General features: G+C 52.3%; 1 protein-coding gene and 1 non-coding gene across 3 annotated transcripts; both read right to left on the reverse strand.

Moving 5' to 3' along the window:
• Positions 1 to 7,457: 7,457 nt before the first annotated feature.
• On the reverse strand, positions 7,458 to 20,552 carry ACTA2 (actin alpha 2, smooth muscle). 2 transcript variants are annotated; one of them, XM_051982662.1, is made up of 9 exons: positions 20,448 to 20,552; positions 13,327 to 13,483; positions 12,230 to 12,358; positions 11,038 to 11,148; positions 10,099 to 10,183; positions 9,427 to 9,588; positions 8,852 to 9,043; positions 8,326 to 8,507; positions 7,458 to 7,711 (listed from the first exon to the last, which is right to left on the reverse strand). In XM_051982662.1, exons 2-9 carry the CDS (start codon positions 13,453 to 13,455, stop codon positions 7,568 to 7,570), a joined length of 1,134 nt encoding a protein of 377 aa, XP_051838622.1. In that variant the 5' UTR covers positions 13,456 to 13,483; positions 20,448 to 20,552; the 3' UTR covers positions 7,458 to 7,567. The 2 variants fall into 2 exon arrangements, with proteins under 2 accessions (XP_051838622.1, XP_051838623.1); XM_051982663.1 differs by having other exon boundaries at positions 20,452 to 20,475.
• On the reverse strand, positions 10,454 to 10,560 carry LOC127552549 (U6 spliceosomal RNA). Its single transcript, XR_007951425.1, has one exon. It is a non-coding gene; the product is annotated as a U6 spliceosomal RNA (small nuclear RNA).
• Positions 20,553 to 23,571: the final 3,019 nt, after the last annotated feature.

The following is a 23,571-nucleotide window of genomic DNA, read 5'->3' on the forward strand; positions in this document are numbered from 1 at the left end:
TTTCCCAGAGTCCTTGAGCAGAGGGACAGCACTGGTAAGAGATGCGGTAGATGGGACCCCTTTTCAGGGTCAGGTGGTCCGGTCTGAGAGTCTTCATCTCATTTCTGTGGGCTCCTTCCTTTTCCCAGAATCATGATTTTAAATTAAAATCCACAGAATTACAAAAGAATCCAATTGTATTGAAATAGTTATTAAAAACAATTTTTTATAAAAACAAGTTCATGAACTTTCATGATAAGAATAGCTCGCATTTATATGGCCCTAGAAGGTTTCCAAAATACTTTGCCTATATTAATTCATTTGCTCCTTACAACATACCCCCATTCAACAACTCCCCATTTTTCAGATGAGGAAACTAAGGCTGGGAGAAGTCAAGTGATTTTTCTCAGTGTCATGCAGATAGTAAGTTTTTGAGCTTGGATTTTAACTTGAGACTGGACTAAGGTCCCTTCCAGCTCTGAGATTCAGTGGATCTCTGATTTAAAGTCAATGATTAGTAGAAGATAGTAAAGAAAATTTCACTGCCTTGAGCTCACATATCATCATAACCAGCTACCCCCGCATCTATTGGAGTGCTCAAGCATTCTACAGTCAATTTTTAGTAGCGGGTTTTTTTTCCTTTAAAATATTTAAAATTTAAACATTTAAAATTATTTTGTTTTACTTTTTGTTTTAGTTATCGATTCAAAATGAATTCTCTGTCTCTTGTCTTTCTTTGTCTCTGTCTGTGTCTGTCTCTCTCTCTTTTTCTCCCTCCCCCCACCTTTCCTTACTCATCTCTTGTAACAAAGATTAAAAACAAAAAGGGGGAGAAAGCAATTCAACAAAACCCATCCACACAGCAGCCTTCCCGCAGTAAAGTCACTATCTTTTCAGAGAAGGGAGTGGACATCCTGCTGCCCCTGGCAACTCCTTTAAAGGAGAGGAAAAAATAACAAAAACAAAAAACAACCCTGAAATCTTGGCCCAAAGGGATAATCAAAGGGATGGAAGGCTTAATTGTCAAGGGGGAATCCAATCAACTGGGCTTCCCAGAAGGGCTTTGTTAGGGTGGCTCCGGGAAGGCTGTCTTTTAAGTAGTGCAGCAGGATACCCACTGAAAGGACCAGAGGTTTTATTTTCCCTTATCCGTGAGATCAGGGACCAGGATTCAAATCCTGTTCCTGTTGCTTTTTATTCAGGGGACCTTACCCAAGACACTTCCCCTCAAGGGGCTTTCATTTCCTCAGTTTTGAAAGTTGGGGATTGGACCAGATGACCAGTGAAGTCCCCTTCAGTCTTGAAATGAATGAAAAATAAAATTACTAAGCCACGAGGGCTGGGTATTTTTAAATGGTGGGTTTGTAGGATTAAAAAAAATCAATATATTTAAGAATGACTAATAAAAAGCTGGTGGTGCTCAGTAAATCGTCAGGATTCCTAGTGCAGGAGCGGAGTCCTGAGGAAGTGAGTCAGGAAGAGGCAACATGCTGTGGGGAAGTTGAGTGGAGCCCTGTCAGGGAGGGAAAGAAGGGGGAGACTGAGATCGAGGGTGCTGGGTTGGGGACGCTGGAACCGAGGCACAGGGCAGTGTAAACACCTCCACAGCCAATGAGGCTGATTCCATCACGGAGGGACCTTGACCTTCATCCCTGACTAAGCTCCAGGATTGGCCCAGGAAGAGTCCACCTGGTGTGGTCACCCTAGCTTCATCTCAGAGATTCCCATGAGGACCTGGGCTCGAATTTCTACCTCTATGTGACCTTTGAAAAAACCCCCATGGCTCTCTGAGCTTGAATTTTCCCTCTATCTCCCACCAGAGCATCTCTCCAGCCGGAGCTCCGTAACTTTCTCAACTCACCATTGGAGCCCCATGGAGAGTTTCCCATGTGAATCATCTCGGGAAGAAGAAGCTCTTGCACTGAGGGGCTCAGGATTCCCTCCTTAATGAGAGGATGTCCACAACTGATTTTTGTCTCCTGACTTAAGGATTTCAAAGCCCTTTCGATGCATTATCTCATTTGAGTCTGTGGCGTCAGGACTGGTGCTGTTATTATTCTCACATTACAGATGAGGAGACTGTGACTCAGAGAGTTTAAATGATTCAGGGTCCCCTGAATGTCCTGCCATGTGCCAATGAGAGATGTCCTCGGGGAGGAGATGCTGGTAAACATTTAACAACTGGCTCTAATTCAGGACATGGTTTAGGTTTAATTGTGCATCATTAATACTTTCTGCATCGCTTTCTTAAGTCTGCACGATCACTAGGACAATAAACCAAGCTCTGATATGAAGGAAATGCCAATTTCCAGGATGGAAATGTTCAGACTGAAAATTTAACGATTGGCTCTCAAGATGAGCGGACTCCTGCACACTCTTGCATCCTTCCCTGTCAATGGCTCCTGGGGCTCTTCCTTTTCTTCCCCAGTCCATATTAGGGACCGTCCTGCCACCAGCTCTTCCTTGCTCCCTTCCATCCTTTCCTTAGTGAAGTACCTACCAAGGGACACCTTTCCTGAGTTTCTGCACTGTCTTTTCTCTCCTTCCCACTGCCCTCCCTTCCCAAACAACTTTATATTGATTTTACCCTTATATATACACACACTTGCTGCTGCCCCTTTGACATTGATGCCAGGAACTCAGAAACAATGTAATAAAGCTGTTAGGGCTCTGGATTCTAATCCTGCTTTGATTGACTCCACTATCTGGCCTTGGGCAGAGCGCTTAACCCTCTCCCGCCAGTGAGCTGACACAGCAAGTAGAGCACTGGACTTGGAGTCAAGAAGACCCACGTTCAAACCCAGCTTCAGACATTTCCTAGCTGTGTGTCCCTGGGCAAGAAATTCAATCTCTCTGTGCCCTGGTTTCCTCCACTATAACATTTGGATGATAACAGAACCTACTTCAACGTGGTGTTTGTGAAGCTCAAAAGTACTCAGTAGGTACTATAGAAATGCTTATTCCCTTCTCTTTCCTCCCCTCCCCTCAGTTTGCCCATATGTAAAATGGTGGGGGGAAGATGGAAAAGATGATCTCCACCCTTCCCAAGTCTAGATCTCTGGATCTCTGATTCTATAAAGGAGTGTGTGGAGAACAGCTCCGTCATGTTTGGGGAGAACTAGACTCCTTGAATGGGTTTACTTGAAAACATGCTCCCTGTGATATAAGGTAATACCCACTGCAGTGTCCTTTCTTCCCACTAGCTCATTCACATTTGACTGTTTTTAGGGTGTTAAAAGTTGTAACCAAGAAACTACAAATAAAATTATTATTTGGGGGCCGTGGGAAAGTGACATTTTGTTTGCATCAAACCAGCTAGAATTGGGAATTTGGGATTTCTCACCCACAGTTACAGGCCGATGGAAGGAGCGGGGCCTGATTTGAGGCCTGAGGAGCTAAGTGAGAAGGGAGGAGAGGTAAGGAGCGGAGAGGGGAGTCAGATGACGGCGGCAGCTGCTGCTGGGAGCTGCGGAGGGGAGCTCTGTGGCTGCTGAGAGCGGTTTGGAGGAAAGCAAACGCTCTTACTGCTCAGGGAGCTTCCTCCTTGGTACTCTCTGTGGCTTCCCATTAGGGGAACGCCTCGAGGGCTTGACTGCTTTGCCCCCTGCAGTCCTCCCTGGCTCAGAAGGGGATGAGTGCTCAGGATCCCTGCCGCTCTCTGCCCAGAGACCTGCTTTTCCTTGGCACCGAGGGCACTGTTTCAGCAGTTTCCAGGCCAGGGAGCAGCCCCAGAAAGCTGCATGTTCAGTTCTCACCAAAAGGGCACAATGCTGCTCTTTTACTAAATCACCATAGTAATAATAACAAAGACACTGAGATAAGAGGGCTTTGGAGACCCCCGAGGCATTCCCTGAGAAAGAGGAGAGTCCAACACAGTGCCAGGTATATAGTAGGCACTTAATAAATGCTGACTGATTGGTTCATTAGGCCTGAGACAGGCTGTCCCATCCTGATCGCCTCTTCTTCGGTTCTAGCGCTTTTAATTACAGAAATGAGGGAGTCTCTAATGGAAACCAGAGCAGCTTAGAGAAGGAGCTGCCGGAAGCTGGAACCCTTTTCTCTCAGGGTGAGGGAGCTCTTCCCCCCTCGGCAGCCCCAGCCGGAAGGAGCTCCCACTCCCGGCTCCCTCCGTACCCTCTGGGCTCCCCGGAGCTGCGTTAGTCATCTCTGAAGGAGACGGACCCGGACATAAACCAGCTGATGACTTCCAGACGCGGAGGCAGCCGGCTCTCCCTCCTCTAGGAAGAGGTAGGACGGCCGAGTGGTTTCCTCAGCAGCAGCCGTCATTATTCTCTGCATCCAACTCTGGCGCGAAGAGGGTGTGAGTGACTGCTGGCCGTCAGAGCCGACCTCGCCCTGGGGCCTGATGCTCAGAGTGAGTTATACCATCACCGCCGTCACCATCCTCACTGGGAGCTCTCGGCTCTTCCTGCTGGCAGCCTGTGAGCTCAGGAGGGAAAGCGCCCTCACCGAACCCCACCCTGGGGATCCTGGGCAGGTCCCTGCTCTCCTCCCTCAGCTTTACCGCTTGTAACGTAAGAGGCGTGGGCTCGCTCAGCTCCCAGGTCTCTTCCTGACCAAATCCTACAATCCTTTTCATATCCCAGCAACCCACTGCTGGCGGGCCGCCTCTCCCCGTACACCGAGCTCCCTGAGAACAGGAACCGACTGCTCCTTCTTTGTACGGAGTCTGGCGCACAGTAGGTGTGCAGAAATGCTCACTGACTGACCAAAAAAACTGTGGTCTTGGACCAGACCATTTTACAGATAAGGAAACTGAGGTACAGAAAGGTTAGGTCACTAGCCCATTGACCATCTTATCTCTGTCTGAGGCAGAATTTGAACCCCGTTCTTCCTGATTTCAAGCCCAGAAGCTCATCCGCTATCCCACAAGGCACCTCTGAGCCTCCATCCTTTCTTCAGCTATAAAACGAGGTGGCGGCCTCAGTGTCTCTAATGTCTAGCTCAGAACCGGGATCAGACAATCTCTGTGATCCCTTCTGGGCCTAAAACCCCCCACCTATTTCCTTTCCTGTAGGAGCGGCTGCAGGTTCCTCCCACTCCGTGTTCCTGGCGTAGGCTCCGGTCCAACCCGGCGAGTGCCGGTTCGGTTTGTTTTAAGCAGGCCTGTCAGCGAGGAAACCCCTTTCACCGTCAGTCAGACGCCGGCTCTGCAGCTTGTGCTCAGAGGCCCGATGGGTCAGACGACCCGCTCGCCGCCGCCGGGCCCATCAGCGGCGCGTTCGGAGCCACATCTCCCCCGGGGGTCAGCGCCCTGCCCACGAGCCCCTGCTTCCGGCGGCCGCGCTCCGGGCTGAGGGTTCCGCGCACACACCCGACCACAGCCCACTCAACTCAGCTCGTTCCCAGCTTCTCGCCCGTAACTGTCTGTTTGGCCAGACAGCCCGAGGTGCGCTGGCCCGGGCGATTTCTGCTCGCCGCACACCCCTCCAGAGAGCGGCCGGCCAGGAAGCCCTGGGTGGCCCTGTGGGCTCGGGGGCAGCCCGGGGGGAGTCCCACCGTACAACTGGTCGCGGGAGGAGGGGGGGGGGGGTCTCGGGAGGCAGGGAAGGTTGGGAAAGAGCTCAGCATCGTGAAGCGCCATGTCAGAAAGAGCAGAAAAGTTCTGGGCTTGAGTTCTGGGCCTGCTAGGGCTGTGGGCGCAACGCTAGCCGGGCCGGGCAGTTCCCAGGCAGCTCCAGGCTGTGGGACCTCGCCTCCCTCCTCCTTAGTACCCCCATCATACCCCGTGGACTCGTGCCTCAAGACGCTTCTCCCCCTAAATCCATGACTGTGTGACCCTGGGAAAATCCCTCCCCGCCCCCCTCCCCCACCTCCCAGTCTCTCTTCCGGATCCCTAAAGGGAGAGGCTTGGGCCAGAAGGACGATGGAGCCCAAGGAGGAATGTTGGGTAGGAGGATTTTCTGCGGCAAGAGGGCGCTTCTGTTGCTGAATCCCACGGGCGGGTGGGCCCCGGGAAGCCCAGGAGATCCGGGATCAGAGGCCTGCAGCCAAATGGAGGAGCCATAAGGGGGTGGGGCTGCCCCAGTTTCCCAGGAGAGCCAAGACACCTGCTGGTGCCACAGCCTGAGCTCACTCACAAGGGGGCGCACCGACAGCGGTGACTGAGGCCCAGGCTGGCAAGGAGTTATACTGCTCACTGCCAGTCTCACACTCCCCCACAAGGGGGCGCACTGACAGCAGGGACTGAGGCCCAGGCTGGCAAGGAGTTATACTGCTCACAGCCAGCCTCCTACTCCCCCACAAGGGGGCGCACTGACAGCGGTGACTGAGGCCCAGGCTGGCAAGGAGTTATACTGCTCACTGCCAATCTCACACTCCCCCACAAGGGGGCGCACCGACAGAGGTGACTGAGGCCCAGGCTGGCAAGGAGTTATACTGCTCACTGCCAATCTCACACTCCCCCACAAGGGGGCGCACTGACAGCAGTGACTGAGGCCCAGGCTGGCAAGGAGTTATACTGCTCACTGCCAATCTCACACTCTCCCACAAGAGGGCGCACTGACAGCAGTGACTGAGGCCCAGGCTGGCAAGGAGTTATACTGCTCACTGCCAATCTCACACTCTCCCACAAGGGGGCGCACCGACAGACTGCTGCCTGCTGCCAGCCTCCCACTCCATCACAAGGGGGCGCACTGACAGCGGTGACTGAAGCCCAGGCTGGCAAGGAGTTATACTGCTCACTGCCAGCCTCCCACTCCCCCACAAGGGGGCGCACCGACATCAAGGGCTGAAGCCCAGGCTGGCAAGGAGTTATACTGTTCACTGCCAAACTCACACTCCCCCACAAGGGGGCGCACCGACAGACGTGCTGCCTGCTGCCAGCCTCCCACTCCCCCACAAGGGGGCGCACTGACAACTGTGACTGAAGCCCAGGCTGGCAAGGAGTTATACTGCTCACTGCCAGCCTCCCACTCCCCCACAAGGGGGCGCACCGACATCAAGGGCTGAAGCCCAGGCTGGCAAGGAGTTATACTGTTCACTGCCAAACTCACACTCCCCCACAAGGGGGCGCACCGACAGACGTGCTGCCTGCTGCCAGCCTCCAACTCCCCCACAAGGGGGCGCACTGACAACTGTGACTGAAGCCCAGGCTGGCAAGGAGTTATACTGCTCACTGCCAGCCTCCCACTCCCCCACAAGGGGGCGCACCGACATCAATGGCTGAAGCCCAGGCTGGCAAGGAGTTATACTGTTCACTGCCAATCTCACACTCTCCCACAAGGGGGCGCACTGACAGATGTGCTGCCTGCTGCCAGCCTTCCACTCCCCCACAAGGGGGCGCACTGACAGCGGTGACTGAGACCCAGGCTGGCAAGGAGTTATACTGCTCACAGCCAGCCTCCCACTCCCCCACAAGGGGGCGCACCAACATCAATGGCTGAAGCCCAGGCTGGCAGGGAGCCCGGGTGCCCACCCCAGCCCCACCCCTCAGGTTGACTTAAGACGCCTGGGGGTCCAGTGAGAGCCTTTATTTAGAAGGTTTGGGGCAGGAGCTGCAAGCGGGGAAGCCTGGCTACGTTCCCGGCCGGGTGCAGAGGCCGGCCGGGCAGCGCAGGGGATGGTCTTAAAAGCATTTGCGGTGGACGATGGAGGGGCCGGCCTCGTCGTACTCCTGCTTGCTGATCCACATCTGCTGGAAGGTGGACAGCGACGCCAGGATGGAGCCGCCGATCCACACCGAGTACTTGCGCTCCGGAGGGGCGATGATCTGGAGGGAGGGATGGCAAGCACAAGGAGGGAGCGCTAAGGAGGAGCCCAGGACCGGGGAGGGTTCCAGTGACTGCTGGAATGGGACCCACGGCTCCCCCCACCCCCGGGCCCGAAGGGACCTCAGTTTCCTCATCTGTAAGCCCTAGATGGTCTTTAAGTCCGTTCTGGTTCTAGATCAGTTACGCATCCAGCCAGATATTTTACAGATGAGGAAACTGAGACCTGAGGAAGCTTAGCGACTTCCCTGAGTCCCGCAGGCAGCGAGGGAGCCAAAGCCAGCCCAGGGAAGGCCTCCTTCAGATCTCTGAGGGCCACACACCGCCCCCTTGTGGACTGAAATGTTGGGAGGAGCCCTGAACGTTGCCCGAGGAGTCATTGAGGCTCTCTGCCCTCAGTTCCCCTGCACTACCACGTCCCTAGGGTACCACGCTCATGGGTGACGTCCAAGTTCCTTTCTCCCTCTCCATCGGGGGCCGCCAGGGCTTCTGGGAATTTCCTTCCCTTCTGACATCAGGCCAAACCATTCAGGTTTGATCCTTGAGTTCCACTGGGGTCAGATTGGGAAGAGCTGGGGGCCTGGCAGGGCCTAGGGGACGGGGCCCCTTCCCTCACCTTGATCTTCATGGTGCTGGGTGCCAGAGCTGTGATCTCCTTCTGCATCCGGTCAGCGATACCCGGGTACATGGTGGTGCCCCCGGACAGGACGTTGTTAGCGTAGAGGTCCTTCCTGATGTCGATGTCACACTTCATGATGCTGTTGTAGGTCGTCTCGTGGATGCCCGCAGACTCCATCCCTGGCAGAAGGAAGCCACAGGGACCACGTCATCGAAGGGCGACATGAAAAACCACAGGTTGGAACAACAAACCTCACGGCCGGAGGCGCGTAATGGGTCTTTCCAAGTCCCAGAATCCTCCGGAAAGCGAGCACGGCAGCCTCTGCGTGACTTAACCCGCAAGCAAAGACCCTGCACACCATAGAGCCCTCCAGAAAGCAGAGGCCTGCTTAACCAGCCCCCCAGGGCTCCTCACCTCACCATCATCCCCCAAAACAAGCATATTAGAGAAGAACGGAGAATAATATTGTGCCCGCCATGTGCCGAGCACTGCACTAAGCAGCCGGAGAACCCGGGGCTCTTACCGATGAAGGAGGGCTGGAAGAGCGTTTCCGGGCAGCGGAAGCGCTCGTTTCCAATGGTGATCACTTGGCCATCAGGCAGCTCGTAGCTCTTCTCAAGGGAGGAGGAGGAGGCGGCCGTGGCCATCTCGTTTTCAAAGTCCAGAGCCACGTAGCAGAGCTTCTCCTTGATGTCACGGACGATTTCCCGCTCGGCTGTCAACGAGAGCCGACCCTCAACATCCCAGAGAGTGGACCCCGGGCTAGGAGGCCTGATGTCCTCCCTCCCCGGTACTTTCATGGCACTCAGAAGTCAAGTATATGGGGGGCTCCCTTCCTTCCCATAAAGAAGGTGAACCTTGAAAGGGGGGGTGATGGGTATGGACACTGCATAGACTATCAGACTTAAAAGTTTAAGCTAAGTTTTGTTCGATTGTTTTTCTCTCCCTCTTTCCTGATCATTTTTTTGTTATAAAAAGAGTTAAGAGGGAGAGTAGCTCACAGACATGGGGATGAGACAGATGCAATTAAAAAAGGTAGCAAAAAACATTGACTTCTTGTTTTAAAGCTGGGGAAGAGCAGAGGGCAGCGTCCCGTACCGGTAGTCACGAAGGAGTAGCCCCGCTCGGTCAGGATCTTCATGAGGTAGTCGGTGAGATCGCGGCCGGCCAGATCCAGACGCATGATGGCGTGGGGCAGAGCGTAGCCCTCGTAGATGGGCACGTTGTGGGTGACGCCATCCCCAGAGTCCAGCACGATACCTGAGGGCACAGCCACAGAGAGGGGCATCATGGGGGAGGCTAATGAGAAACCCCAGCCCAACCCCGTCATTGCTCAGGGGCTTATTTTCCAGGTAGATCTGGAGGGCAGAGATCAAGCTTCTGACATATTGTGAACAACTCTCCCTGTGTTTCCTTTAATTCTTCCAAGATCTCCGATCAGTATGGACAATCTATTAATTAACATAGATTGCAACCCCTCTACCACTTAGTAAACTGTCTTTCTGAATTTCTTTGCCCCTCCCCCCAAAAAAAAACAAAACTTTATCTGCTGCAGGCCCTTGAATGACTCACTCAGAGGTGTTACCTGGGGCTGGTGGGACAGAAATGGCCTCTTTTGGTGGAGTCTCCAAGAGCCCAGCCTCCCCTCTAGGACACAGTGGGTCATTGGACAGGTACCTTATGGGAGGACCCCATGTGTGATTGCAGCCAAAAAAATAGTAACTGCCCTTTCTTTCAAACCGGGGTGTTTGGCCGCCCTTGGTCACCTACCAGTCGTACGTCCAGAGGCATAGAGGGACAGGACAGCTTGGATGGCCACGTACATGGCTGGCACATTGAAAGTCTCAAACATTATCTGTTTAAAAAAAAAGTATAAAACTTAGCATTATGGTCATTTTCTTTTTTTAAAATGTGTTTTTCAAGTGGACAGGAGTTATTTCATGAAAAATAAACTTCACTCCTGGGGGCAAAATGAAAATACCAGGAGAGGGTGGTCGTTTTATCTTTTTGCATTTATGAGGTGCTTACTATTTGATTTCAAGAAGCATTTATTAAATACCTACTGTATTTCAGGCAATGTGCCAAATACTGGAGTGGATTCCCACTATCATTTTTTTATTATTATTTTTTAATGGAACACTTCACAAATTTGCGTGTCATCCTTGCGCAGAGACCGTGCTAATCTTCCCTGTATCGTTCCACTTTTAGTATATGTGCTGCCGAAGCGAGCACTTCACTATCATTAAAAGAAAACCCCATCACTCTCATTATTAGTTCTGCAGCCAAGCGAAGGAGGGAGGAGCTGAGGGTGCATTCCCACCCAACCACCCCAACCTGGGAATAGGAGCCAGTACTCTTAAGCCAAAATGGTTTTGGAAGGGGTAAGATTGCAACCTGAGGCAGCAGACCACCCAGTGATGGTGACCACCATCCACCTTCCTGTTCTAGGAACTGGGAGTAGCCGCTAGTTTGGGGTAAGGGTTCAGGTCAGCTGACATCTGTCTCTCTGCCCCTCCTTCCTAGATAAGCACTCTCTTCTCTGCCCTGCCACAAGCCCCAGAATACCAGACACTCACACACACACATACACACACACTGTCTCACACACTCACACACACTTAGACACACACACTGTCTCACGCACACACTCACACTCACACACACGGCTGAATGATGAGTCCCTCAGTAGGCTCCCAGGCTGTTCTGTACCTGAGTCATTTTCTCCCGATTGGCCTTGGGGTTGAGGGGGGCCTCGGTGAGCAGAGTAGGATGCTCTTCCGGGGCCACACGCAGCTCATTGTAGAAGGAATGGTGCCAGATCTGGCGGGAATCAAGAAGGGAAAAGACACATCAGGAGTAATCTTCATCCTTATCATGGGAGATCCTTCCCAGGCCCCTAGCGGGCAGTAAAGTACCCCACCCAATCACGGCATTAGCCTGGGGTTTCAAGACTTCCATGCAACAACTTCGTGAAGAAAGTAGATGATGGAAACATTAACCCCATTTTATAAGTGATTTTGTGCCTTGTTTTCTATATTAAGTTCTCGGCCTTGTCTCTTCTTGTTACAAAGCGGTAGGCAGAAAAAGGCACACGTCAGACGTGGCCAATGGGATTTGGGTTTCATGGAATATTGGAGGCGGAGGGGAGGGGCAATGAGTCCTTGGGACATTAGGATGTCAATCAAACATTAAAATAATCAGGCTGTAAAGTTTAGAGAGGCAGAAACTCTCTTCTTCTGATCCTACAGCGCCTGCAAGAACCTCACACATAGCAAGTGATCAATCACTGGATACTTAATAAGCTTCTGCTCAGTGACAGGGACGGTGAGAGGTACTAAGAAAAAAAGGCAAAGATAACTCAGTCCCTTCCCCCCGAGAGCTGAGGATCCCCGTATTCTGAAAGCGTTGAGATTGTTTCTTTGTGCATGTTCTCTCTGGCGAGGTAGCTTGCAGCCCACCCAGGGCCCGGCCTATGAAACCCTCATCTGTACCCGAGACTGAATGTACCAAGTCCTCCATCAATGAATCTTGAATGAAAACTTGGAAGAACAAATGCAAGATAGGGTGGAGTCACGTTCTAGGAGGGGAGATTTTAGTGTATTTAGATTTGTGTAAAGTACGTCATATCCTTCCCATCTCCGAGAGGATTCAAATTCCTCCAGAGTCTGTTTTATTTTTATTTTTGCACCCCCGATTCTCGTGAGCTCTTTAAACACATGCCTGAAGTTGAGTGTGACAGACTTCCTTTGAGAAACATTTTTGAATAATTTCTCTATCAGCAAAAGTTAACTCAGGGACAGTCCAGGGACCAGCTAACCTCACGTCCTGGAGCTTGGAATCTTGGGCTAAAAACAAACAAACCTTATCACAAGGAGCTAAGCCCTTGATCCAACAGCCGTACCTTCTCCATGTCGTCCCAGTTTGTGATGATCCCGTGTTCTATCGGGTATTTCAGTGTCAAGATTCCCCTTTTGCTTTGTGCTTCGTCCCCTACGTAGCTGTCCTTTTGGCCCATGCCTACCATTACCCCCTGAAATGTAGAAGAGAGGAAAAGTCATCCTCTTATAAGACTTTTGAATGAAGCTTAAGGAAACAACACATGACCCTAGACACGCTTGTGGTTGTGCTCCAGGGGGCCGATGAGCCGCAGATCTCCCGATGGGAGCTTCTGTGATTCTTCACCCAAGTCGCCAATTACCCCAATTTAGAGTGGAAACTTCCAAGATGCAAGATTTGGCTTGTTTGGCTGAATGAAGTCCATTAGAACTATTCTATACCATAATAGATAGACTTTGTGAGCTGCTCTGATAAAAACAAACAAACAAACCCAAAAAATGCCTCAGCTAATGGGCAACTTTCTGGTGAAGAGCATTTCTAAACTTAGCTAGATGGGACCTTGGATGACAGTGAGAGTTGAGCTTTTCCAGCATGGTGAGAGGTAGCAGAGAGGAATAAATACATGCTGTGGGTGGTGATGAAGATGGACAGTGTCAGAGAGTAAGGAGAGTATGGGGTGAGCTACTCTAATGCCCAGATAACCCGCATCTGCCAAGCACTGCCCTAGTTCAGCTGTGCCAGCTGCGCCCACATGGTGATTTAGAAAACCCAGCTAGGTTCCTCTAGGCACAAAGTTGTAAAGTGTCTGTGTATCTCTATGGTACTTGGGATGCAGATGCTGAATACATTTCACAAAATCATAGGCCCTCCGACTTGGAGGGGACCCAAAAACTAGCTTTTGTCCCTCTTTGTACCAGAATCCCCTCTACACAGTCTCTGATGAATCATCGGCCAGCGCTTGCTGGAAGCCCTCCAGCAGAAGGAAGCCAGTTCCCACTGGTAGGATCTCCCCCCCACCATTACTCTGAAATCTGCCTCTTCAAACCTTTCCGTACTTTCCATGTTTTGTCCCAGTTCTCTCTGGGGCAGAAGTCAGATTTCCGCTGTGGTTCTACTGGAACGCCTGACGCCCCCCACTGATGCCGACAGGGCCTGGCTCACCTGATGTCGGGGACGGCCCACGATGGAAGGGAAGACGGCTCTGGGGGCATCGTCGCCAGCAAAGCCTGCCTTGCAGAGCCCAGAGCCGTTGTCGCACACCAGGGCAGTGCTGTCCTCCTCTTCACACATCTTGCGGAGCTTCGGTCCTCACACGGGCCTACTTGGACCAAAAAGAAACCCCGCCCATCTGGAACTGGCCACCCTTGGAACAAGCGTACGCTGGACACCGGTCACTCAGGTGCCAGAGGCCCAGGGAGGCTCAGCGTGGGAAGTCAGCTAGTGCAACTTGTACAGTACAACTGCAGCGGCTTGGGCACTGGCCAGCCAGCCTTTTGTGTAAAGATCTCCTGTGAGGGAAGACCCCTGTTCTTCTGAAAAAGCCCCCCCCCCACTGGGGGACTTGACAAATAGAACAAAACACCTCAGAGTTAGAAGATCTGGATGTGGCTCCTGGTGTGATGGTTTACTAGCTATGTGAACTCAGAGGCAAGTCACTGACATCCTCAGTTTCCTTATCTGAAAAATGGGGTTAAGGATACTTCCCTACTAAGGATGTTGTGGGAAAAACCCTCTGTAAACTCTGAAGTGCTGTAAGAAGGACACACATAGTACTTACACTTACACACAACACTACTTCGAAAAGCACATGAATACAAATCCTGACTTTCTCTTTCACTGATTTTTTTCTTTTAAAGAAATAGTTCAACAGAAAGAAAGGAAGGAAGGAAGGAAGAAAGAAGGAAGGAAGGAATTAAGGAAAGAAAGAAAAACACAGAGGAGGGAAAGAAAAGAGAGAGAGAGAGAGAGAGAGAGAGAGAGAGAGAGAGAGAGAGAGAGAGAGAGAGAGAGAAAGAGAGAGAGAGAGAGAGAGAGAGAGAAAGAGAGAGAAAAAACCTGTGTTTGAAAATCATTATATAGATATATAGAAAGTAGAAATAAATATTTAAAAGAAGTCAGTCATCAAAATCATTCTAGACCCATGATTCCATTGATGTCTGGCACTTTCTTTAATGTGTGCAAGCTTCCTCTTCCAGTGCAGGTCAGATCCTGTTCTGAGTCTTGGAGGCCTGCCTGGGCATTGTAAGGTCACATGACCAAGATGTCACAGGTAGAATCTGGGCCCGGGTCATCCTGACACTTCTCTAGCCTTTCCATCTAATAACAAAGAAATCATTTGCTATCTTCACCGACTCAATTTAGCAAGAACAAAAACATTTCTAATTCATTTCAAACAGCATGATGAATTGGGGGAAATGCGAGGTTGAAACCAGACCCAGTGCTTGGCCACCAGGGTGCGGGCGTGTCAGGCCGCACAAGGCCCAAGGGTGTGGCTGGGGACCCGTTTCCTGGAATGGGCGGGATGGGGCTTGAGCTCTGAAAGCTGAGGGAAGATGCCGGGGAACATCAGCAGTGAAACTATTTCAGAGAATGCCGGACCGGGCCCTTCTGGAGAAGGGTTTTCTCGTCTGAGCACCTGCAGCCCTTCCTCTCCAGGTGGAGCGGTTCTCGGTGAGAGGGTTCGGGCCTTGGGAGTAGAAATCGTTTCATTTTCTGTGTCTCCCCTGTGACAAGCACAAAGTGGATGCTTAGATCCTCCAGCAGTGAATAGCGCTCCTCCCACTTCAGGGATGGCAGCTCAATAACATTTAAAGGGCAGAGGTGGAGTGTGGACCAGGTCAGGGCCAAAGTGAACCCCCTAGCCCACTCCCCTCAGTTTATAGATGAAGAAACCAAAACTCAGAGAGGGAAAGGGATTCGTCTTTGGTCACTCAGCAAGTTAGTAGCAGAACCACAGCTGGAATCCCCAGCTCTTGACTTGAGGTCCAGGACCCCTTTCACAATCTTGAACAGAAAAAATGCAGGCAAAGTCTTCAAGGGGGAAAAAAGCCTTGCCACCGGCACCATGCCATGGGTCAAGAACTCAGGTTTGGCCAAGTCACAGAATCCCAGCTCGAGAGGTAGAAAGGGACCTCGGGGTCATCCAGCCCAAAAGGGGAGAAAATCGATGCTGAGAGGGATGAGTTACATAGTTAATACATAAATAATAATAGTTAATAAGGTAATAGGTACTACAAGTAGGATTTGAACGTAAAGCCTCTGATTCCACAGTCAATAGTCTTTTCACTCATTGTATCTCTCTTTAAGTAGAACAGATTATCAGCAGATAGGTTAAGGTGACTTCTGGGAAAGAAACTTTAGAAATCATTCACTTCTGTGACTGGGAGAGTTCCAAGGCCATGGGCCCAGAGGGAGCCAGAAGCCTGGGGAATTCATGAGTCAATAAAACAAGAATCTATTTTCCCAATAATTCAATTCAAAAGCAAGGTTTAGGAAAAGAAGGAAGGAAGGAAGGAGGGAGGGAGGGAGGGAGGGAAAGAGAGAGGGAGAAGAGAAGGAAAGAATGAAGAAAAAGGAGAAAAAGCAAGACAAGGAGAAAGAGAAAAAGTGAAGAAGAGGAAGAAAAGAAAAAAGGACTATCAGGAGGTGATGGTCTTCAAGGTCTAATCTCTCAAAATTCTATCTAATTCAATAAATTTTGAGTATAAGTAAATATGAATTCAGCACATTCAGAGAACAAAGGCTCAGCATCCAACGTGGGAGAGATGCTGGGGAAATCTCCAGAAGCTCCTTAATCTGCACCTACTCCAGCCCAACAATCTCTACCCTCTGGAAAGCAAGTTCCCTGAGAGGAGATATTGTTTCACTTTTGTCTTAATGAATGCTTTTTGATCCATTTATTAACATTTATGTTAATAAAATAAATAATGATCTATTATAATTAATTATATTACATAATTAATAATATAATTATATTATAATTAATAATAATTTATTGATTGGCATTTCCATTGAGTATTAGAGATCGTGAAACCCTTTACATCTATCAGCTCACTTAAGCATCAGTTCAGCTGGGTGAGACGAGTAGAGGACACATTATTATACCCATTTTACTGACCAGGAAAGTAAAGCTTGGAGAGTTTTCAGAGACTTGACTAAGTTTACCCTGATAATGAGCGGCAGATAAGGGGTTTGAACCCACATGAAACATGGTTCTGGTGTAATATATTACCCGCCCTCTCTCCTTCCCCCCTCCCCCAGGGCCAGTTCATAGAGAAAAACTACAGCTCGGGAAGTTTTCAGGGACGCGTTTAACCTTAGAGTATCGTGTGTAGGAAAAGTCCTGGGCTTTCAAAAAGTTTCTAAGAGCTCTTTACATTTTGTTCCCCTCCCCGCTCCTCGACAGCCAGCTTCCTACCGCCGCCCCCCCCCCCCGGGTACCAGAAATGTATAACAATCATCTTTGACCAAAATAAATAAATGAAAAGAAATTGTTAAAAGGGGGAAGACGCTCTTTTAAGGTTAATTTCCTGATTAGCGTTTCCTCTCACTTAATTCAGTCTAGACAATCAACCAGTGACTCCCGCCCGATTTGCGACATCCCGGGTTTAAACGTTCGCTCTCTGATTGGTCAATTCACCGGCTCCGTCTCACACACCCCGCCCCGCCCCGCCCCGGCTCCTCCCAGAGCGCATCTGTGGCGAAAGAGAGGCGGAGGGGAGGGGAGAGCCGCTGCCGGAGACGCGGAAGCTTCACGCCTCAGCCGCGCCGTCCCCTGGTGCTGCAGAGGAGGGAACTACAGGGCCGGGCGCGGGATGAGATTCCCGGCATCGAGAAAGTAGCGGAATCGATCCGGATTCCGCGGCAGCTGACACATGCTCGCCCCCCCGCCCCCCCCATCCCCACATTTACACACACACACACACACACACACACACACCCGCGCACACACACACACACACACACACCCGCACACACGCGCACACACACACACACACGCACACACACACCCGCACACACACACCGCGCACACACACACACACACACACCCGCGCACACACACACACACACACCCGCACACACACACACACACACACACACACACACCGCGCGCACACACACACACACACACACACCCGCACACACACACACACACACACACACACACACCCGCGCACACACACACACACACACCCGCACACACACACACACACACAACACACACACACCCGCGCGCACACACACACACACACACACACCCGCGCACACACACACACACACACACATACACACACGCTCACACACCCGCACACACACACACCCGCTCACACACACGCACATACACACACACACACACACACACATACACACACACACACGCGCGCGCGCGCGCACACACACACACACACACACACCCGCTCACACACACGAGGACGGAGCCAGCTCCAGTCCTTGGGGAATCACGGGGCCAGTCCCGTTTCCAAGGCGGCCTTGGCCCTCTGCTGACCTGACGTTTTGCCGAGTTCTTTATCATTCTCCCTTTAAAATAAGTCTTTGTGCAAGAGGTGGCTCCTTGAGGGAGGGGGGAGGGAAGGGGGGGGGTCTTTTCCGAAAGGAAGGTGACGTGAAAGCAAAAGCTGTGGATCCGCGTTTTAAAGCGCTTTTAGAAAGGAGGCCGCCTCGCGCCTGCGGGGCCTGGGAGGTTTGCAGAGCACTTTCCCTCAACAATTACCTCAGGGCGTCCCGGTGTTTACCACAGGCTTTCGGCCCCTTTTTACAGCCGGGGAAGGTCGCGTGATTTGCCCACAGTCACCTGCTGGCGGGGACCGGCGCCCTCGGCTCCCGGGGCATCCCCGCCCCCCCAGCCCTGGCCGCGAGCCCCGCGCGGGGATCCCGGAGACCCCCTCCTAGTTTGCCGCAGGACGTAGGTGAGATCTGAGGGAGGATCCCTGAAAAGCCCACCCCAAAGGCTAGGGGAGTCCTTATTCGGGAGGCGGCTCGGGGCGCGGGCTGAGCGGTTGGACCCTCCGAGCCAGACCTAGCGCCTCCAGCCGGGCCTCGGGCCCCGCGGCCGGGTGACCCTGAACTGCTCGTTCCGTCTGGCTCAGTTTGTTCATCTGCACCATCAGAGCGGCAGCGATTCCCAGGGTCACAGCGAGTCTCCGAGGAGCGGGTGGGGGTCGTGTTAGCTAACTGGTAACTCTTCGTATTTTCCAAACAAACTGAAGGGGAGGGGGCGCCGGGCCTCGGGAGGCGATCAAACTTCTTTCAAAAAGCATCCGCTGGGGGGCGGGAAGGGGGAGGGGCGGGGGCCGCTTTCCAGCCCATCTCGAACCTGACTGAGGAGGGGCGGGTTTGGGACGAGCCACTTCCTAATTAGGCAATCCGCGCTGAAATTGCTGCTTTTGGAACCGAGTCCCAGGTCAGGGGGGTTGCTCCGACCAACTGGAGCTCTGGCTGGGCCAGAAAGCCCGAGGGGAGGGGGCGGAAGGGAGGGGGGCTGAGGGGAGGAGAGCGAGGGGAGGGAGCCGAGGAGGGGGCTGAGGGGAGGAGAGCGAGGGGAGTAGGTTGAGGGGAGGGAGCCGAGGAGGGGGCTGAAGGGGAGGGGGGCTGAGGGGAGGGGGACAGAAGGGAGGGGGACCGAAGGGAGGGGGTGGGGAAGGCAGGGAGGAGGGGAGGGAATGCTGCCTGTGGCCCCAGGCTTGCCAGGCTCCAAAAGCAAACCATATTTAGGCATGAAGAATGAAAAGGGAAGAACAAATTGAGTGGAGAAGGGCCCGTCTGACTTCCTGCTCAGCCTCCCCTCCATCAGGAGCAGCCCGCCAGGAGCCCGGTCCGGGAGCGGGCGCTCGGCCGGCCCCGCAGGAGCCACGGGCACCCGGCCCAGGCTGGCTCCCAAGGGCGCGCCCAGCGGGAGAGCTAGCCCGGCCCCCTCTCCCGCAGGTGAGCGCTGCAGGGGGCAGGCCTCCAGCGCTGGCCCTCGGCGCCCGCCGGCCGCCTCCCTCCTCGGGCAGGGGCTAACCTCACCCGCCCGCCCCCAGTGACCGAGCTCGTAGAAACAGCGCCAGCCCGACCCTCTCTGCTCCGAGATGGAGAAACTGAGTCAGGGACGCAAATGGAGGTGGAAGCAGCGTCAGAGCGCCCCCCTTAGAGCTCCCCAAAGCCAGGGCCAGGGGCCGCAGTGGCTTAGTGCTCTCCCACCTGCACGGGGCTTGCCCACCACTCAGTAAGCGAGCAGGCAGAACTTTACGGATGAGGAAACTGAGTCCCAGAGACTTAAGTCACCCAAGTGGCTGAGAGAGAAGCAGAAGCCCCGAATGCCTGGACGCTCTGTACCCAAGGGCCACCGAGCGCCTGACAGTGGCCTCCACAACTGCCCAGGGCTTCACACTCTGCGAGGCACCTGGAATGCAGGACCTCATCTGAGGCTGCTCCTGCCCGCAGGGGCTGAGACCCAGCGTCCCCCTCAGCCCACCCGCCTCAGGGACACAGGAGGAAGTGTCCCAGGCAGAATCCGCACCCGTCTCCCGGATGCCGGGCTCTAGCACTAGCTGACACTCCCTTACTGATCCCTGCCCGATGAAACATGACAGGTCTCCAGCCAACAGCAAAACAGAGCCGGGGCACCCAAGCCCCTCATTTCCCCAAACGCCAGCCCCAGAGCCAGGCTGGAGGAAGCTTCCTCTGCCAAATCCGAGCTGCAGTGGAGCCGGAAGCAGCGGGGGCTTCCCTGGAAACCTCTGCCTGCCTCCAAACAGCTGGCTGCGTCCTCCAGGGCTGTGGTCCTGGGCTCTGGGTGCGCACTGGCTGAAATGAGCCGGGCCCACCTTCCCTGGGGGCTGGTTCTGTCTCCCTGCCCCTGACTCCCTGCCCTGGACCATCTCTGCCTCGGACTCCCTGCCCCCACCCCAACACTGCCCCTCAGTCCATCCTTGCCCCTCAACCACCCCTGCCCCGAGACTGCCCCTGCCTCTGACTCCCTGCCCCCAATCCATCCCTGCCCCAGACCATTTCTGCCCCCGACCAAACCTGCCTCTGACTCTCTGCCTCCAGACCATCCCTGTCCCAGCCCATCTCTGCCCCAGCCCGTCCCTGCCCCAGCCCGTCCTGGCAGCCCAGCCAGATGGGGCTTAAATCCCAGAGCCTGCCAGACTGCCTCCACATGGCATTAATTTCCTCAGTGTAAGTGGATGCTTGGGGTTGTCTCCCCACAGAAGCCCTGCCCCGCCCAGTCTGGCCCCTGGGGTCCCTGACTCTCCCAGAGCCCCTCGGGCTGATCCCACTTACCCTGACTAAGCTTGGCTGCCGGGCTTGGCTGCTCCTCAGGGAGGGTGTTTGTCCCGGGAAGCTGAAGCTCTTAGGTTATATAGCCCCTCGGCCGTTCCCCTCCCACTGGCTTCCCAAACATGGAACAGAGACGGGCTCGAGCCTCGTCTCTCAGGCGAACACGGCCATATAGGGACCTCAGAACAAAACCTCTCCTCTGGGTGGCCACGGCCCGCTCTCTGCTGCTGCATCCTGCTGCATCCTGCTGCATCCTGCTGCATGGGAGCAGAGAGGGGCTGGCCGGCAGGGACAGACAGCAGCCCGGGCCTGGGAGTCCACCCAGAGTGGGGAGGGGGAGACCCCAAATGGGCCACAGATCCGGGGCTGGGAGCCCACCCCAGAAGGGGCCATGGGTGGGGAGGGGGAGACACCAAATGGACCAGAGGGTCCAGGGCTGGGAGCCCACCCCAGAGGGGGCCATGGGTAGGGAGGGGGAGACACCGAATGGGCCACAGGGTCCGGGGCTGGGAGAGCCTGGCAAAGCGCCCCTGAAATGTGGGAGCCTTAAAGTCTAAGGCTGGGAGGGTCCCCCATCCCCGCATGTCACAGATGAGGGGAGCGGGGCTCAGAGAAGGCAAAGACTGGGCCAAAGTCCTGAAGGCAGCAAGCATGTGAACCACAGTGAGCCCGGAAGGGAGCCCTGGGGAACTAAGCTAGAGCCAGGTCGGGAAGCCACTGGAGCAACTGAGGAAGAGGGAGCTGGGGGGCCTGAGACATGGGGAGATGAAGGGAAATTCCCCGGGCGTGTCCTGAAGGGTGGATTTCAGCATTATATTAAGTAGCAGAGTCCTGATTCCAACCCACACTTGGCCTCCAGGCTCTCTACCCCCTCTCATCTATCTTCAGGGACCAAAGTGCAGCCCCCCTACTACTGAAAGGGGACAGCTGGTGCTTGATAAAAAACAAGCATTTATCTATTTTAAAGTCTGAAGATTGCTTTATATGTGTTATCTCATTTGATTGTGAAAATGATAGTACCTGGAAACAGTGACTACTTTTATCCCCATTTTATAGGTAGGGAAACTGAGTCTGAGAGAAGTGACTTGTCTGGAGTGGTATAAGCCACAAACTCTATACTCTGGTCTCAATTACTTCACCCTCCCCACGCCTGCCCCTAACCCTTGTGACAAGGTCTATTCACTAAATCACCTAGCTTCCATTAGGTTTATTTTTTTTTAACTTTTACATGCATATTTATTACAATTACATATATTTATAAATATGTATATACATATATAAGCATATGTATGTTACTATAACCCACATACATACAAATATATATAATTACGTAGGCTATATACACATGGATTTTTTTAAGCTTATTTTATATATATGAATAATTTTCAACATTCACCTTCATAAAATCTTGTGCTCCAAATTTTTCCCTCCCTTCCCCCCACCCTCTCCTAGGCAGCACGTAATCCAATATATGTTAAATATGTGCGATTCTTCTATACATATTTCCACAATTCTCTTAATGCACAAGAAAAAGCAGATCAAAAAGGGAAGAATGAGAAAGAAAGCAAGGTGCAAGCAAAAATCAGCTCTGTTGTGATCCGCCCTCAGTCCCCACAGCCTCTCTCTGGGGGCAGGTGGCTCTCTCCATCACAAGATCACCGGAACTGGTCCGAAGCATCCCGTAGTTGGAAAGAGTCACGGCCGTCGGAGTTGGTCACCTCATAATCTTGTTGTTGCCGTGTTCCACGATCCCCTGGTTCCGCTCATTTCACTCAGCATCGGTTCATTCCATTAACAGCACTTCGCTTCCTGGCAAGATTCTAGAAAATATGATTAATTAATGAAAAGAGCGGGTAGTGAATGTCTAGAGAAGGCAGTGAAGACCCCAGCTGTGCTTTCTTCCTAACAGATGTGACTCATTTCATTTTGATTTCGGTTTGAGCCAAGCCCTTGCCAAAATCTTTGATGATGTTTTTGTGGAAAAGATGGGGAGAGATGGGCCAGATGGCAGGAAGCTCAGTCCCTCTCAGCACTGGCTGGATGGCCGTGTCCACAGAGCTGGGAAAGAGGTCTCCCATGGCGTGCCCCGGGGATCTGTTGGCTCTTGGCCGTTTTATCCCATAGTGCTTCAGATGAAGAATGGATGGTTTATTTATCAAATTTACAAGTGGTCCAAAGGTGGGAGGGATGGCAAATATAGCCAGGTCAAGGTTCAAAAAAATCTTGACAGGAAGACACAGTGAATACAACGAAGCTTAATACTGGTAGATTTAAGATTTTAGTATTGGATTCAAAAAAGCACCTTCACAAGTACTAAAGCAGGGAGACAGAGTTAAGCAGAAGAGATGGGGAAGGGAGGACCCCGATTATTCAATCTATAATAACAGCTAGCATTTGCAAAATGCCTTAAAGGCTTGCAAAATGTTTTATGCATCTCATCTCATTTGATCCTCATGTTAGTTAACCTTTCAGGAGAGGTGCTATTATTATCTCCATTTTACAGATGAGGAAACTGAGTCACGGAGAGGTTATACAACTTGGCCAGAATCACACAGCTCCTGAGGGACTGAGGGAATCCGTGCCTTGAAGGATTTGTGACAAGTAAAACCAGTTTCCTACTCAGTACGCTGGCCTGACTGCCTGCTTCAAAGGCAATAATGGCTTATGGGAGCAGCAGATTGTCACTGTTCTTTGTCCAGTGGTCCTCAAACTTTTGTTCTCAATATCCTTATTCTATGAAAAATGATTGAGGATCTGTCCAAAGAGTTTTTGTTTATGTGGGTTATAGTTATAGATATTGACCACATTAACAATAAAAACTAATGAATTTGTAGACGCTCTGAAAGGATTTCAGAGATTCCCAGGATGCTCTGGACCAGACTTTGAGAACCATCTAGACTCATACTGTTCAACGGCTCTCCGAAATCTCTTTTTACTGGTAAGGGCCTTCGGTCGGCCTCTCGCCGTCCTGGAGCTGGTTGGTCATTTTGAGCCTCCTCTTCTTTCAGACTCCCTTTCTGAGTCTCCTTCAATGAATCCCTTTGAGGCAAAAACTCATTTCCTATTGAATTATTTCCTGGACTGTAATTTGAGCTATAGCTCATTATGACAGTAATGGAAGTC

This window comes from Antechinus flavipes, chromosome 2 (assembly GCF_016432865.1).
Source record: "Antechinus flavipes isolate AdamAnt ecotype Samford, QLD, Australia chromosome 2, AdamAnt_v2, whole genome shotgun sequence".
Classification (NCBI taxonomy): domain Eukaryota; kingdom Metazoa; phylum Chordata; class Mammalia; order Dasyuromorphia; family Dasyuridae; genus Antechinus; species Antechinus flavipes.

Bases quoted from the DNA above. Each gene is read 5' to 3' on its own strand.
- ACTA2 (XM_051982662.1), bottom strand. From the start codon at position 13,455: ATGTGTGAAGAGGAGGACAGCACTGCCCTGGTGTGCGACAACGGCTCT. The intron at 12,359-13,326 runs GTGAGCCAGGCC...TCTACATTTCAG, and splicing joins TGGGCCGTCCCCGACATCAG to GGGGTAATGGTAGGCATGGG. The intron at 7,712-8,325 runs GTGAGGGAAGGG...CCCTCCCTCCAG, and splicing joins CCAGCACCATGAAGATCAAG to ATCATCGCCCCTCCGGAGCG.